The 16965-nt window shown below is 47.3% G+C and overlaps 1 protein-coding gene and 1 long non-coding RNA gene across 2 annotated transcripts; one reads left to right on the top strand and one right to left on the bottom strand.

Annotated features, from left to right (window-relative positions):
- Positions 1-396: 396 nt before the first annotated feature.
- On the bottom strand, positions 397-5129 carry LOC142823271 (uncharacterized). The gene is made up of 3 exons (XR_012898542.2): positions 5003-5129; positions 3848-4003; positions 397-3095 (listed from the first exon to the last, which is right to left on the bottom strand). It is a non-coding gene; the product is annotated as an uncharacterized LOC142823271 (long non-coding RNA).
- Positions 5130-5258: 129 nt separating this feature from the next.
- On the top strand, positions 5259-16639 carry LOC102463681 (uncharacterized). The gene is made up of 4 exons (XM_089770815.1): positions 5259-5375; positions 9451-9645; positions 14336-14449; positions 14760-16639. Exons 2-4 carry the CDS (start codon positions 9459-9461, stop codon positions 16124-16126), a joined length of 1668 nt encoding a protein of 555 aa, XP_089626941.1. The 5' UTR covers positions 5259-5375; positions 9451-9458; the 3' UTR covers positions 16127-16639.
- The last annotated feature ends 326 nt before the right edge of the window (positions 16640-16965 follow it).

A 16965-nucleotide genomic window follows, 5' to 3' on the forward strand; every position in this document is an offset into this window, starting at 1 on the left:
CTGGCCAGGAGCTGTTGTGTTGCAGCTAGAGTGTGTTACTGTTAACAGCTGGGGCTTGGATCGAGCAGGTTGTCTAGATTGTCCCTGGAGGGGAGAGATCCTGGCTGTGCCTGTGGCTGAGAAGAGCTTACTCATAGTCACCTCCTATGTAGGTTTATGTAACTGGGCTGTTTGTAAAAGTGCTGCCTGGAACGGAGCACAAAAGACAAACTGACGCAGGGTGCATTGAGAACCAGAGTGATCTGCCCAGGGAACCAGAGCTGCTGGCCAGGGCCGGCTTTAAGAAGTGCAGGGCCCAATTCGAACAGTTTTGACGGGGCCCCGACCCCCAGGATATTTTGTTGAGCAAAAAAAAAAAAAAAAAAAACCCCCCCACATACCACACAAAAGTTTCGGTACATTGCGTCATATATTATAAATATCAAGTTGAATAAGAGGGACTTTATTGTACACCTCACCTATATGTTTTTAAAACTTTATCTTCCTTGCTTGCTGTTTAGCAAAATCTTTCAGTATATTGCCTAACTCTAAGCTCTTCATTACTTCGCATTCAATTGACATGACTGCCAAACTGTTTAATCGGTCTTCCTGCATTGTTGATCGCAGATATGTTTTAATAAGATTTAGCTTCGAGAAGCTCCTCTCTCCTGAGGCTACAGTTACCGGAATAGTCAGTAAGATTCGAATTGCTATAAATAAATTTGGAAATGCTGTTGATCGATTATTATATGCAAGAAATTGAAGTATTTTTAGGGGGGGTTAAAATCAGAAGGAAGAATTGGCTTTAACACTTCCAGCTCTTCACAAAGCATGTAGCCATTTATGTCAACTGATTTTACAGTTGAAACTTGTTCGTTTTCCTGCACTAGTTTCACATCTGTCAATGCAAGTTCCAGATCTGCAGCAGATTTTCACATGGTGTCCTTGGGAAGATTTTTGAATTTGCATAAAAATCCAAATAAACTCACATGCTTCTGTAACTGTTCAAACGTTGGTTCAAGTGACTGTAAAGCTTTGTCTAACACTTGATTGAAGCATTGCACTCTGTAAACTTCTTTTAGATCAGAAAAAGGCTTGTCTGCAGACTCGTACTCAAATTGTTTTTTTCATTTGCACAAGTGTTTAGTCTGGAATACTGGAGTCACATCTAGATCTTTGGCACCAATTAACACTTCTTGAAAACCCTTCTCTCTGTATGTTTTTAACCAGTTACAAAGCTTTTCGAATGAAGAAATTCCTGCAGAAATATCCATTGTATCACTCTGTAGCTCTTTGCTCACAAAATTCACTTGAAAAAGTAAATCATGCCAGAAAACTAGTGAAACCAAAAACTTATAATCCTTCATTTGAATAGCCAGCGACTCAGCTTCACTTTTTGCTTCACCATCATCAATTGTTTCTGCTACCTCTACGAGTGCATCATAAAACTCCCCTGCTTGGTACCGCAGAGCTTTGACATTTTGCATTCTACATTCCCATCGTGTTTCGCAAAAAGGCTTTACAGAAAGGCCAGTAACATGTTTTCTAAAAATAGTCCATCTTTTAGTAGATGCAGAAAAAAAGGATATAAATACGCTGCAAGACTCCAAAGAAACTCATTGCATCTGGACATGTTTTGGCCCAAAATGAGATTATAGTTGTGACACGCACATGGTGTAAAAAAAGCTCTTGGGTTTGTTTTCAAAAGTTGTGCTTTTTACACCTGATATGTTCCCCTTCACATCTGCACTGTTGTCATAGCCCTGCCCACAGATATTTGCAATGACCAATCCCTGGTGTTTGAGTTCCCTTAAAAGGATATTGTACAAATATTCATCTGTGCTGCATTCTACTACTACAAACTTAATGAAATGTTCATATACTCCTGCCGGAATATTTGGTGATACACCATCAGCCACATACCTAATTGTCAGTGACATTTGTTCTTAATGATTAAAGTCAGAAGTGCAGTCCAGTATAATAGCAAAATACTTAGCAGCCTTAATTTGAGCTATTATTCATGTTTAACAGCATTCCCTACAATACTAATAAGTTCGTTTTGAATGTTTTTTCCTAAATAATGGTCATGTATTTCTGTCTTCTTGATTCTTCGTAAATGTTCATGCATCACTGGGTCAAACTTTCCCAGTAATTCAATAACTCCAAGAAAACGTCCATTCCCAGCCATTCATCAGACCCATGAAATGATAAGTTTCGTTCTGCTAGCAACTGAACAACAGTGACTAGTCTCTCAAAAACTTGATACCAGCGTTTTGCTTCTTGGTCAATAAGTTTTTGTTGTATTGAGTCAATGGTTTTTTCAGCAGATAAACATTGCTGAAGGTTGCAGCAACTAAGCATAGCTTGTAAATGTCCTTTTGAGTTTTCGTGCTCGGCCAATCTTGTATGAATATTAGACCAGTCATTAAAACCATTAGATGCTAATGAACTTTCACATTAGAGCAAAAAAATCTTACAGTAATAACAAAAGATCTTGTCGGCTGACACCGAGTATATCACCCATGGATGAGCTACAATTTCATCATTTGAAAGTTTCCTTTTGCAGTGAAACTTTGAAACGTGTTTCCCAATCTTATTTTTAGGGAAATCTTCTACAATAATTTTAGGCGGCCCTTGTTTTACTAAATACTCCCTGATATGCTGGCTAATGTATTATGGCCAAGTTGCAGGATCATCAGGTATTTCTATTTGGTCAGCAGAGTTGAAGTTGCCTTTCTTCTCTGGATCTAAACCACTCGCATCTTTATTATCAGAAACGCATTCTTGACCCTCAGTATCTTCAGTTACAACCCTTTTTGTAGTCTTCTCTTCACCTTGACTGTCTTGACAGTTTTTTTCAGATCTTCATCACTGCCATTGTTCTCTGTCTGTGTCGTATGTTCTACTGGAGAATTTTCAACCATATCTGCATCTTCACTGAGCTCTTCTGGCTTAACAGTAGAAACAGGTCTGCTAAGATACTTGTTTAAAGCACCCTTTTGCTTCTGTGTTTCAACTGCCTTTGCCTTGTATATGGCTTTTTTCTTACTCCCACTTGGGTACTTTCTACCACTGTCTCTTGATCTCTTTCCCATATTGATAGAAGTCACCACATTCTAAAAGAATATTAATTATAGATTTTCACTTTCATATTAAGAAAATAATTTGTTTTGATAGTTGTACAACTGATTTTCAGATGTAGGGGCTGGGGGAAAGGGGAGTGCAATGATGCTGTGGACTGATGGGGGCTTGGCCCCAATTGGGGGTTTGTTGCCCAGGCTTCATTTTAAATAAAATACTATGTCAAACAAAACATTTCTGCATTGTCTTTATTTCTGAGAAGGGCAGATAACCTGTTTTGAGTCAGGGGACACTGACCCAAAGAAAAGTCAGTTGGGACCACACAAGTGAGATGCAAAAAAACCCCTCCTCCATCCCCCCCCCTCCGCAAAGCATCACTTGTGTGGCCCCAACTGTGTTGGTGGGAGCAGGGGACATAGTACTGGGGAGAGGTTTTTGAGACTGGGGAGAGGGAACAGGGGGCCAGTGGGAACAGGTTTCTGCAGCTGGGGAGAGGGAAAAGGAGGGGAATGGGGGCAGAGAGTGCCCTGCACAGCCTCATCCCAGGATTCTTTCCACCCTCCGCCATTCCCTCAGAGGGAAGCCGTCCAACCCCCCCCCCCCCCCCGCGGCACATCCCAAACCCCTCTCACAGTCCTGCACCTGCCCCAGGGCCAAATCTCCCTCCCGCATGCCCTGGGGCCAAACCCCCACTTGTGCCTGCCCCAGGGCCAAACCCCCCTCCCGCGTCTGCCTTGGGGCCAAACCCCCTCCCACAGCACAGACAAAATCCCTGCACTTGTCTCACCCCTCTTGAGTCCTGCCATCACAGTACTGCAGGGAAGTCGCCGGCACCACGCACCTCCACTGGGGCCGACACCCCCTGCTGCATGCCCGGCACGCTACAGAGCTGTGGGAGGGGTGTAGCCAGTGTACTTCTGGAATCCCTGGAAGTGGCACAAAGCTGCAGAAAAGACTTCCGTTCACCCCGGGGAAGCCGGCACTACACTGGGGATAGGTAGTGGGACTTCTCAGGGGTAGGGGGAGAATAGGGGATGGGGGGCCCTGAACACCTTGCAATCCACTGGTCGAGGCCTTGTGATCGATCGACCGGTTGGGGATCGCGGCTGTAGGGCGTGGGGCCCGATTCGGGGGAATAGGTTGAATCGGCCTAAGGCCAGGGGTACTCAAGAGAAGTCTGAGGGGTACATCAACACAACTGAAATTTGAAGGAAACTGAATGTTTGTTTTCAGTTTTACAGTGCTTTATTATTTTTGTACTTTCAACGCCCAAAAATTTCATCGCCTGTCCGGCTATGATTAAGTTGTTTAAACAAATGTGTTAATGATAGAAAAAAGTTGTGTGTGTCTGAAAACTGTAGATACTAGGGGTACGTATAATTTTTTTTTAAAAAGGGAGTACTTTATTTAAAAAAAAAAGTTGAGAAACACTGGTCTAGACCATCCCCGACAGGGTGTCTGTCCAACCCGCCCTTAAATATCTCCAGAGATAGCGATTCCACAATCTCCCTGGGCAATTTATTCCAGTGTTTAACAACCTGGACAGGCAGGATGTTTTCTCTATTGTCCAACCGAAACCTCCCCGGCCGCAGTTTCAGCCCCGGTCCCCCAAAGCACAAGAACGGGCCACGCGCACATTGTGCAACCAGGCTGGTTTTTAATATGCCCCCCGCCCCCGCATGTGTGTGACAAGGAGCCGCCCCTCCCCCAACACACACACACACACACACACACACACACACACACACACACACACACACGTGATTTGGGTCCCAAGGCAAAACTCCCCCTCCCCCGCTGTCGCCCACACCCCCCCTCAGAGATTATCTGCCCCGCCTCCCCTCCATCTGAGAGGTCGCCTGCCACGCCCCCATACCTGCCCCCCTCGCACTCGCTTCTCCCCACCGACTGCCCTCTCCCCTTGCTCCCAGCCCTCAGGCACCGCCCGGCCTCCTCTCTGCTCCTCCGCCAACAGCCGCGCGTCGAGTAACGGCAACAACGGCTCCCTCAGCATTCGCGCCACAGGACGCGCGGCGCCTGCGCAATGACCGCGACGGGGTGGGAGAGGGGGCTCCCGCCTCCCTAGGCTGGGCGCGCGGACTCAGACGGGCTCCGCCCAGGGGCCAATCGCAGCGCGGGGGTGGGTGACTGGCGGGAGGACGCGCTGAAAAGGCGGTCGGGATGCTACGGAATGGGAGGAGCAGGTGGAGGTAAAGCCGCGCCTGCGCAGCAGGTCGGTGACTCCCGTTCGGATTCCAGCGCCAGGACGTTAGCGCAGCCCGGGAGCTCTCGGGGAGCCGGGCCGCGGCTGGCAGGTGAGGCGCGCGCGCCCCGGGCAAAGGCAAACACCGCGCGGAGCGGGGGGGGGGAGAGCTGTGCAGGGACTAAACCACCCGCCTGCAGTGAGGGGGGAGCGGCAGTGGCTGCTCCTCTAGCTCGTCCCGCGACTCAGCCCGCGACTCAGCCCTGACCGCATCTCGTGCCCGGCGCGCGCGCTGCCCCGGGGAGACTGATCCCAGGTGCCGGGCGCGGGGAACGAGCAAAGCCCCAGCTGGGGCATCCCACGTGTGGGTGGGTGGGGGGGTCCCCTTCACCGTGTGAACCCTGAAGCCTGCGAGACCCGAGGGCGCCGGCTGCACCGTCACTATGTCCCACGGGGATTGGATGCTAATTGGGACCTTTGCGCAGCGCGGGGCTGATGGAGCCTCATGAGCTCAGCGGGAATCGAGGTCATTTCACCAGGGCTACGTCTACACTGGCCTGAGCTTGTGCGGTGAATACTCTTGAATGCAAGAGTTTAAATTAAATTTTAAAATTAATGGAGATTGCCTGTCTCTTAGAACTGGAAGGGACCTTGCAAGGTCTCCTGCCTTCACAGCAGGACCAAGTACCATCCCTGACAAATTTTTTTGCCCCAAATTGTGTCCGCAAGGATTGAACTCACAACCCTGGGTTTAGCAGGCCAATGCTCAAACCACTGAACTATCCCCTCCCCCTTTGCCTTAGAGTATTTGCGCAAGAGAGTGTCTACACTGGCATGTGCCTTTGCCCAAGAGAGGCGCCTTTGCGCAAGAGCATCCCTCCCAGTATAGCTGAATCAAAAAACAGGACTATGTAGCACTTTAGAAGACTAACAAGATGGTTTATTAGGTGATGAGCTTTTGTGGGCCAGACCCACTTCCTCAGAACAAATAGTGGAAGAAAATTGTCACAACCATAGATACCAAAGGATACAATTAAAAAAAAAAAAAGAACACATAGGAAAAGGACAAATCAAATTTCAGAACAGAAGGGGGATGGAGGGGGGAAGGTAAATGTCTGTGAGCTAATGATATTAGAGGTGATAATTGGGGAAGCTATCTTTGTAATGGGTAAGGTAATTAGATTCTTTATTCAAACTCAGGCATAAAGTCCTACATAGTCCTGGTTTTTGATTCAGCTACACCAGACTAACATGGCTACATTTCTATCACTATTCTACATCCCAGTGTAGACGCTCTCTTGCGCAAGAAAGCTCTGATGGACATTTTAGCCATAGGGCTTTCTTGCACAAGAAACTCATGTTGCCTGTCTACACTGGCCTCATGTGCGAGGACAGTTGTGCAAGAGGGCTTATTCTTGAATGGGAGCATCATAGTTCTTGCGCAAGAAGCCCTGATTTCACACATTAGAACGTCAGTGTTCTTGCGCAATAAGTCCTCACCAGTGTAGACAGGCAGCATGTTTTTGCGCAAAATCATGACAATGTAGACGTAGCCCAGGGCTGTGTCTATATTGGCATGATTTTGCGCAAAAACATGCTGCCTGTCTACACTGGCGAGCAGTTCTTGCGCAAGAACACTGACGTTCTAATGTAGATGTAGCGCAGGTATCCAGTGTTCAGCAGCGGGAAATACGGTCCCCCTAAGCCCTAGTGCTTTTTCACATCGCCGGCCAGTGGGGGTAGATTTTGCTCCCTGTGAATATTCACTGCAGGGCAGATAATTAAATGTGTCCACACGGAGAGACTTGTGAAAATAATTTGGTACTTGCAAACTTATTAGAAAAATCTGCATTTCTGTAAGTAATCCCCTGTTCTGCGAACACTTCAGTCTTATTACTTCATTGCATATATAAATATTCAGAATTTTACTGAAATATTTGTACTGCTAATATCATATTTCAGCGTTATCGTTTCTATGTGTGCTACATTTAGGCTAAGTCTAGACTGGCATGATTTTCCAAAAATGCTTTTAATGGAAAAGTTTTCCGTTAAAAGCATTTTCGGAAAAATCGCATCTAGGTTGGCAGGATGCTTTTCTGCAAAAGCCAATCTAGATGCGGTTTTCCGCAAAAAAGCCCCGATCGCCATTTTCGCAATCGGGGCTTTTTTGCGGAAAACAGTACTGTGCTGTCTACACTGGCCCTTTTGCGCAAAAGTCTTTTGGAAAAAGACTTTTGCCCGAACAGGAGCAGCATAGTATTTCCGGAAAAGCACTGATGATTTTACATGAGATCGTCAGTGCTTTTCCGGAAATTCAAGGGGCCAGTGTAGACAGCTGGCAAGTTTTTCTGCAAAATCAGATTTTGCGGAAAAAATTGCCAGTCTAGACACAGTCCTACTGTTACAATACATTCCAATGGTGTTCTTCACTTGGACAGTCCTACTACTCTGTGTTGCCAAACTCAAGGGGTTTTAAAAAATGCATTTTTTTTTTTGGCAATGGTCTGGGGGGGCTAGTTCTGACCACCAAAAGTGGCTCCCTCTTATGTTTCTTATGTTTCTGCAGGGTAACAACTAATGCATGTTTATTCATGTCTGAAAACAGATTTGCTGAGCAATGAGGTCACAGACTATAATGCTGACTCAGATGCACAATGAAACATTATTGTTACTTATTGTTACTGCTTTGATGCAGATTGTGAGGCTAACCTTGCTGCTTTGCCATGACAGGTATTTATTTACATCTGAATGTCGGCAGCTCCCTGTCTGTGTGCATGTTATGGAGAAGCAGCATTAAGGGTCTGTCTATGGGGTACAATGCTAAAGGTGTGAAATAGAAGCACACAAAGTACAGCACCTTCAATCTCAGTCAGTTCAGCTTAAATATGGGGTTGTTTTCAAACAATAAGTAGGCAGAGAGCTGACTGGCTCCCACTGTATCCGTCTGTATATGGGGGAGGGGGGAACTGCAGTCTAGTGGATACAGCTCAGCGAGAACCAATAATTGAAAGCTGGAGCCAGACAATTTCAGACTAGAAAGGAGGCACAAATGTTTGATGGGGAAAATGATTAGCCACTGAAACAAATGGCCAAAGGAAGAGGTGGATTCTTAATCTCTTGATGTCTTAAAACCAACACTGGACGACTTTCTAGAAAACATACTTTGGAGAAATAGAGCCTTGTGCCTGGGTAGCTGGGCTAAGTGAACTGGCCTGTGCCACAGAAGAGGTCAGAGTACATGACTAATGATCCCTTTAGACACTGTCATCCATGAATTTTAGAATAGTAATAGAGATGTAGCCGTGTTAGTCTGGTCTTGCTGAAACAAAAGACAGGACTATGCAGCACTTTAAAGACTAAGTGCTGCATAGTCCTGTCTTTTGTTTCAGCAATGAATTTTAGGACCTCCTCCTGCAAACAGTCCACCGGCTACGTCTACACTGGCCCCTTTTCCGAAAGGAGCATGCTAATTTTAAACTTCAGAATAGGGAAATCCGCGGGGGATTTAAATATCCCCCGCGGGATTTAAATAAAGATGTCCGCCGCTTTTTTCCGGCTTGTAGATAAGCCGGAAAAAAGCGTCTAATCTACAAGCCGGAAAAAAGCGGCGGACATCTTTATTTAAATCCCGCAGGGGATATTTAAATCCCCCGCGGATTTCCCTATTCTGAAGTTTTAAAATTAGCATGCCCCTTTCAGAAAAGGGGCCAGTGTAGACGTAGCCCACATGTGTTTAACAATAAGCATCTGAATAGTTGTATTAATGTATTTTAAACTGTGTTTTGAAGAGAGTTTATAAAATCTGTCACTTTTAGTCCTGAAGAAAGAACCAAAGTTTGTGCTACAAACAAATGGAGGAAGACTAGGGGCCTATGTTTAGACACCCACATCCATGTTCAGGCAGCAGAATAAGTGTCTTGTTTAATGAAAACACTGGGCTCTGAGAACTGAATTCTACTGTTGCAGGCCCAGGAATGTTGAAACTCAAGGCAGGTATTGAGAGAAATGAATGTGGATTTGGGATCTAACTTATGAGTGCCGTGTATAGACTATCTAGACTCAAGCATTTGCCCAGAATGGCAGAGTCTAGCATGTGTGTCACCAGGGATGGATTCTGGGAAGAATGAGGGGTGGAAAAGATTAAAGCCCCTTCTGAAATGTCTCCAATTGTCCTTCTCCTCTGACAGGAACACCCATGTCTTGCTCCAGCTCAGCCTCCTGCCTGCAGAGCCAGGGACAGGAAATGGCTGTGGAGGAGCCGGTGAGCTTCGAGGAGGTGGCTGTGTATTTCTCTGAGGAGGAATGGGCTCTGCTGGACCCGGGCCAGAGAGCCCTCTACTGGGATGTGATGCAGGAGAATTATGAGGCTGTGAGCTGGCTGGGTAAGGATTCCTGTCCCCTCGGGTATCAGGAGCTGGGTGGGTTCTGAAGCAGCTGGGTTGGGTTTGGTTCAGGGTCCCTCATTACCCTCTGCCCCCAATGTCAGGAGTATCAGCCCCAATAATCCTGGCTCCTGTGTGAGAGACTGTCCCCTCCATGCCCCTTCCTGGGGAAGTAGGTTCAGGGACATAAAAATGGTGCACAGCCAAGGTCTCAATGTGCTTCCCCAGCATCTTGCCCATGTTGTGCCTCAGCCGGAGGTGTCAGTGGAAGGGCCCAGGCAGGAACAGCAGGTACCAGAGTTCTGAGGTTGGGTTCAGCTGCTGTTAGTGCCTGCAGGATCCCCCTTGTGCCAGTGGGCTCAGCTGCTGGAAGAAGGATGCGGTTCCCTGAGTCCTTTCCTGACTGGCTGATCTGTGTGACATCCCCCCTGCCAGTGAGAGGGGCTGGGTGTGGGGGCTGAGAGGGTGGATGTGGCACTTCATGCACTGCTGGCATTCTATGGGGGGCAGCTCTGTAGTAGATTAACGTGAGCAGAGCTTCTCTTGCGTTTCAGGCATTGCACGTGGTGTCTGGAGACTTGCTTTTAATTCCCTGCCCTGACACAGACTTCCAGTGAGACCCTTGGCAAGTCACTTAGACTTCCTATGGCTCAGTCCCCTGTCTCTGTAATAGCTATTACAGTGTGTCCTTCTTTCACAGGGCTGGTGAAGGGTACATATATTACATAGGGGAGGTGCTCAACTCCATATAAGCACCCCAAGAGCACCATGGAGTCTTGATTGACACTGGAGATCCCAGGTGGTGCTGTAACTGATAATCTTCGCTTGCTGTAGCAGCTGCAGTGCTGTTTGAATCGCTGCTAGTGCCACAGAGCGTCATTAAGGCTGCTCAGGGCAGCTCTTTCCGGGGCTCTGATGCCAGCGGCACTGGCAGAGCATGCGGCTTGCCCATGTAGCACAGCCATGATGTGTATCTTCCAATCCATTTTTCCCTCTAAGGCAAGGCTACTCAATACTTGGCCCATTTGTTTGCGGCCGTCAGTGCGGTTTGGGTTTACACGGGGCCCAAAACACGGCCTGCGGCTACTGCTGCTGCCGCCTCCTATAAGTGGAGAAGCTTGCTCCAGCCTCTACTCCAGGGCTGGGCAAAAGATGATCTGTGAGCCGGATCTGGCCACAAGAGCCTCTGCTGGCTCCCTGCCTGCCCTGCACCTGCTCAGAACTCAGGAAAGCTGGGTGCAGGACCCCGTGTGTGTGTTTCTGAATGCTGAGAGCCTGGAGAGAGGAGACACAGGCTTCTCATGCTGCCCCTGCCCCCAGTAGCTCCTATTGGCTGGTTTTGACCTACCTGTTAATAGCACCTTCCCAGATATTGCATCCCCTCCTACATCCCTCCTCTCGGACGTTGCACCCCCATCTACTATCCTTGGTCACAGCCCAAATTCCTGCACCCCTTCCTGCATTCCTGGCCCAGGTCATGATCCCCTACTTCACCCAAACTCCCTCACAGACCCCACATCCCAATCCCTTACCCCAAGCTCCTTTTCTGCACCCAACCTCGATCCCAGGCCCCCACACCCTCCATTAATATAATGGAAGAGTACAGCCCTTGATCACTTCCCAAATTCTTGGCGTTCCCCCCCCCCCCCCCCAAAAAATAAAAAATTATTGCTCACTTCTGTGTTAATGGCTTATGGTAAGAAAGAAAAAGATTCTTTTAACTTAATTTCTTTGAGCATTGCAGATACCTAAAATTCTGATCTTATTTATTTTTTTAAAAATCCTGTGTTACTAATTAATACATTGTAAACTGTATTGCATTAAGGCCAGTTCTTTGCTATCTGGTAGAGTTCTGGCTCTTATACATCAGAAGTAGCAAGTACTAGGTGTGATGCTAGCTGTTTTGTAGGATGAAACCTTTATTTGCAAGATCTTTGAAACCTGCACATGTCTGTTAGAAAGGATGATGATGCATATACCCCAGGATCTCAGTGGGCTAGCTGTGTTAGTCTGTAACTAAAAAACAACAATGGTCTTGTAGCACCTTAGACTAACAAATATATAAATAGTATCATGAACTTTCATGGGCACAACCCACTTCTTCAGCCAAGGGTAGTGTTCATTTTCTTTTTATTTTAATTCATATTAAATAATCATAAGCATTGCTGCTTGTTAATTATCCCTTGTTGTAATAGATTTTCTTTCACATCTATGGACTATTCAAACTATATTTTTGTGTTTTTTGTTTGTACTGATGGGTGCACATTCACATGCTACTTCAATATTAGTGTTGCCCATAAGAAATTTTAATCCACCCAAAAGAAAATTCAATCTGCCCGAGGATGGAAAATCTTAGAGAACGCTGCCTATGATATAGTTTCCTTTTATCCAGTGTTGTCAGGCCTGCAGTCATGTAGCTCACCTGTGTTCTAGCAAAACTACAACTATGGCCTAGATACAATTTGTGACTATATTACAGAGCTAGATAAAAGTGTATATGCACTTTTCTGTGTATTTCAATATCCTCTATCGAGAGAAGATTGCAGAACTGTGGTAAGATTGGTTCCCAATAACTGATTTAATTAGCATAATTAACTAAAGCATTTCCTCTCTAAGGAAATGGGATTGCGGATGAGGACCAGTCACCAAATCGACCAACCCAACCCACAAGTGCAAAGGACAAACATCAGGGAAGGGGCAACAAATGGCAGGCCAGGCTGGCCATGAGAGTAAGGTTGGGGAACCACACAACAAGGCTGCTGCTGCTGCTGGCAGAGTAGAACCGAGGCAGCAGAGGGGGAACTCAGCTGCAGTAACAGCCACACACCCTGGAGAAGCAGCACAGCCCAATGCTGCCATGGCCAGCCACGGGAGCGGCAGCTATTGTGAGCAGCTGGCAGGGCCCACACATACAGTCAGGGTCAGGAGTCTAGAGCAGTGTTTTCCAATTGGTGGTCTGGGGAACCCTGGGGATCCGCGAAGGGTTCTGTTAGAGACAGAGCCATGGCCGAGAGGCCTTATTTATTTATTTATTTATTTATTTTAATTTTAGGCAACTAGGGGTTCCGTGGCCAAAATAAAATTGGGAAACACTGGTCTACAGCATAGGTAGGGTCTGACATGTCCAGCCAAGGATTCATCTCACCGTTCAGACAACTTCCTCTACCGCCTCCTGGTCCAAGAAGGGAATCTGAGCCAAAGAACCGGGCGAGCCGAGCCCCCCAGCCAGGAGCTTTGCGCACAGAGCCCTTGGGGAGCTAGAGCTGTCCTAGAGCAAGAGCTGGCTCGGCAGGATAAGGGATGCCCAGAAGATAAAGAGATGGGGTGGGTTACTGAGTGACCTAGGGGATAGGGCATTCACCTGGGGACTACAAGCCCCCCCTGCCCCACGAGAGCAGCTGAACAGCCAACACAGGCTTTCTCTCCAAGTCCTCGTGACCTGCTATGTGGCAGCAGCAGTCTGAGCCCTGCTTGTGGGTCTTGGTGTCAGACCTGCAAGACCTCACTAGAGCTCATATCCTGAGCAGTGTGTTCCTGTCCTACCCTAGGAAGGGGGGATGGAACAGGCCACAGGGGCGACTGAGTTGTACCCTAGAGCACTGTTTCCCAAATGGTGTTCCACAGAACCCTGGGTTCAGCAAAGTGAAAATAAGGGTTCCAGGAGAAAATTCCATTACAATAACATGTTATGATTTTTAAAAAATTAATATTACAGTAAAGTCTCAATTATCTGACCTTCGTTTATCCGACATGCCGTGTTATCCAACGTACCGCCCATCACATCATGGCAAGGGGCTCCAGGGAGACTGGACAATGGCCTTGTTTTCCCTTTTCCCTGTTCCAGGGCTGGGCGGGAGATCTGGTTGGCAGGTCTGCAGCTCCCTCTTGTGGCTGAAGAATTCACCATCAGCAAAGTAGCTTTTTCCCCCTGTTTTTCCTGTTTCTGAGGAAAGCAGCAAGCACCTTGCCTGCGTCACGTCATCGCTAGGGGACATGGAGTGGTGCATGGCAAAGGCTGTGCTCCCGCCGCAAGGCAGAGCCCTGGATCTTACTCCCGATTGGGGAGAAATACAAGGGCTGATCAAGGCAGCAGATTCAGGAGGTTTAGAACTGGACCTCTCAAGGTATTACAAAGTTCAAATTTATAAAATTAATTACTGTATTAAAAGAATTTTCCGTATTATCTGACATTTCCTTTATCCGACCATCCTCTGGTCCCATTTAGGTTGGATAATCGAGACTCTACTGTTTGCGATTTTTGTTTTTAAATCTAAATATTGATCTCATGACCTTATTTAGCATTTGTTTATTATTATACTTACTTATTTGTGGTCTGTTTTTTCAGCTCCATATATTAGACTGTTATTAGGAGTTCTGCAAAATTCTTTCGAGTTTTAAAGGGTTCTGTGGCCAAATAAAAATGGAAAACACTGCCCTAGATAGTGTAGCAGAGCGCTCGGCTCCCCTGGGGAATAAACGGGGCCATTCCCAAGGTTGGGGTGTATGTGGAGGGGATGCATCTTTGCTGCAGATGTGTGTGTCCTGGAATCTTGTACCAGCCGGAGCTCAGTCTCTGCAAGAGGGGGAAGGAGCCTCTCCAGGTGAGTGATTGAGATGCTGGGTCTGGAAGTAGTAATGGCACAGATCTTAATGAACAAGATCAGAACTTGATTAATTGCTCCCCGAGCAGGATTTCCAATCTCCAAAGCTGATGTGATTTCCTGGGTTGAGCAAGGGGAGGAGCTGTGGATCCCAGGGCTCCAGGGCTTTGAGGAAGGAGAAATCATCAGACACATCCACAACGGTGAGCAATCCACTAAACTGACTCAGAAAGCAATTTCTGTGTCCTCATACGAGGTGTTGCTTGTGTCAGTGAGCCTTGATGAAAATGCACTTCAGCCTGTCTTCAGCTCCAGTCAGAGGGCAGGAGGGGGAAGGGATGGGGTCTCTCCTCTGGGGAAGGGCTGTGGAGGAAAAGGATGAACTCAGCTCATGATTATTCACCTTTCCAGTCATTATTTGGGTATGTTCCCCCTTTTCTCTTCCCCTTTCAGAGTTTTCCTTTCAGCTCAGAATTCAGACAGGAGTCATTCTCTGTACTTTCTCCATCCCAGCAGGTGATGGGATGGCGAGTGAGAACAAGGGGGAGAGTCTTCAGCAGGAAGGACTGGAGCGAATGACTCCACATGGCATGTTTCTGGGAAGATCTGAAGAGCATGTTTCTCAGAGTCCTGACAAGACCCGTGAGAGTCAGCATAGCCTACGACAGCAGCAGGGAAATTGTGCAGTGGAGGGACAGGGTAAATCCACTCACAGGAGCAGAGGGGTGAAAAGAAATACAAAAGCTATTCAACAGAAAATTCCCCATCCAGAGGGACCCTACACTTGCGATAAATGTGGAAAAGGCTTCAGATTGAAAATGATCCTTTTTTTACACCAGAAAATTCACTCAGGAGAGGAAAGTTTCAACTGCTCTGACAGCAGGAAAAGCTTCTCTCAGCTTGCAACTCTTATAGAACATCAAAGAGCCCACACAGGAGAGAAGCCTTTCAAATGCTCCAACTGTGGGAAATGCTTTAGTTGGCGCTCAGGCCTTACTAGCCATCAAATAATACATACACGGGAGAAACCACATAACTGCTCTGATTGTGGGAAAAGCTTCCGTCAGAGATCACACCTTGTTAGACACAGAAGAATCCACAAAGGAGAGAAGCCCTTTAGCTGCTCTAACTGTGGGAAAAGCTTCAGTCAGAACGCCCACCTGGTGACACACCAGAGAGTCCACACAGGGGAGAAACCGTTTGACTGCTCTGACTGTGGGAAAAGCTTCAGTAGGCACTCCGGTCTAATTAGTCATCAGAGAATTTGCGTAGGAGAGAAGACCTTTAACTGCGCTGATTGTGGGAAAAGCTTCTGTGGGAGCACACAACTTCTTAGACACAGGAGAATCCACGCAAGGGAGAACGCTTTTGATTGTTTGGACTGTGGGAAAAGTTTCACTAGGAGCTCACACCTTGTTAGACATAGGAGAATCCACACTGAAGAGAAGCCCTTTAACTGCTCTGAGTGTGGGAAAAGCTTTTGTGGGAGCCCACAGCTGATTAAACATCAGAGGATCCACATAGAGAAGACCGCGTTTGCCTGCTCTGACTGTGGGAAAAGCTTCCCGCGGCAGTCAAGTCTTATTAGTCATCAGAGAATCCACACAGGCGAGAAGCCCTTCAACTGCTCTGCGTGTGGGAAAACCTTCCGCGGGAGCTCACAACTTGTTAGACATAAGAGAATCCACACAGGGGAGAAACCCTTTGACTGCTCTGACTGTGGGAAAAGCTTCAGTCAGCGCTCGCATCTTGTTAATCATCTCAGAACCCACACTGGGGAGAAACCCTACAGCTGCCCTGAGTGTGGGAAAAGCTTCAGTCAGAACGCAAACCTAATTACACATCAGAGAATCCATAGCGGGAGGAGGGAAACCCTTTGATCGTGGGTGGGGACTGTCCAGCCTGTCAAACAATTTAATCTGGCTCTTGAAGGGATGGGGGAGAGTCCAGCAGCCATGAAATGCAGCAGGGGGTCCCTGTGGCCATTTTAAAATTTTCCCCCAGCCTCTCCTGGAGCATGGGCCGGACACTTCCAGTTCCTCTCCTGCACATGGAAGAGATGCTCAGGAGAGCGGGCTTGAGGTGGGAAAGCTCTGTGACGAAGCTCCTGAATAAACAAGAGCTCCATTGTTTCTGTGCTTACTACCCTCCCCCCCCACACACACACGCGGCAGCTGCAGAGGGCTGGAGCTATTATGGAGGCATGCAGGGCCCAGGAGGGAAGGAGGAGAGGGGAGTCCCTTGCGGGAAGGGAAACCCCTTCCCTGAAGGGATTCCTTTAGGGAGGAAGGGGTGGCCACAGCTGGGCAAGCAGGTTTTTGTGTGTGTGCTTCTCACTTTTGTTCATCCCCTGACTAATATCTTGGTGGGTTAGTGGCCCCTAACTCCAAAAAGGTTCTCCACCCCTGTTTTTGACTGTTTTGAATGGGGGTAAAGCTTCAGTTGTACCTCAAATATCATTCACTAAAGAACACACACAGGAGAGAAACCCTACACCTGCTCTGGCTACCCAAACATTACATTGAAGCTGATACTTCATTGAATATGTCAGGTGAGAAATGTGACATATTATTCAAGCAGAAGTTTGTCATTGCTCATGCTTTCTATTATATTGAACAACCTAAAGATGAGAGACACCCTATTGTAATATAACAGCTTTTCTGGGGGCACTGCTGAGAGGGTCAAGACAGAGCTATTGACAGCCCAAGACGGGGAGGAT

This window comes from Pelodiscus sinensis, chromosome 19, assembly GCF_052426305.1.
Source record: "Pelodiscus sinensis isolate ZL-2025 chromosome 19, ASM5242630v1, whole genome shotgun sequence".
NCBI lineage: Eukaryota > Metazoa > Chordata > Testudines > Trionychidae > Pelodiscus > Pelodiscus sinensis.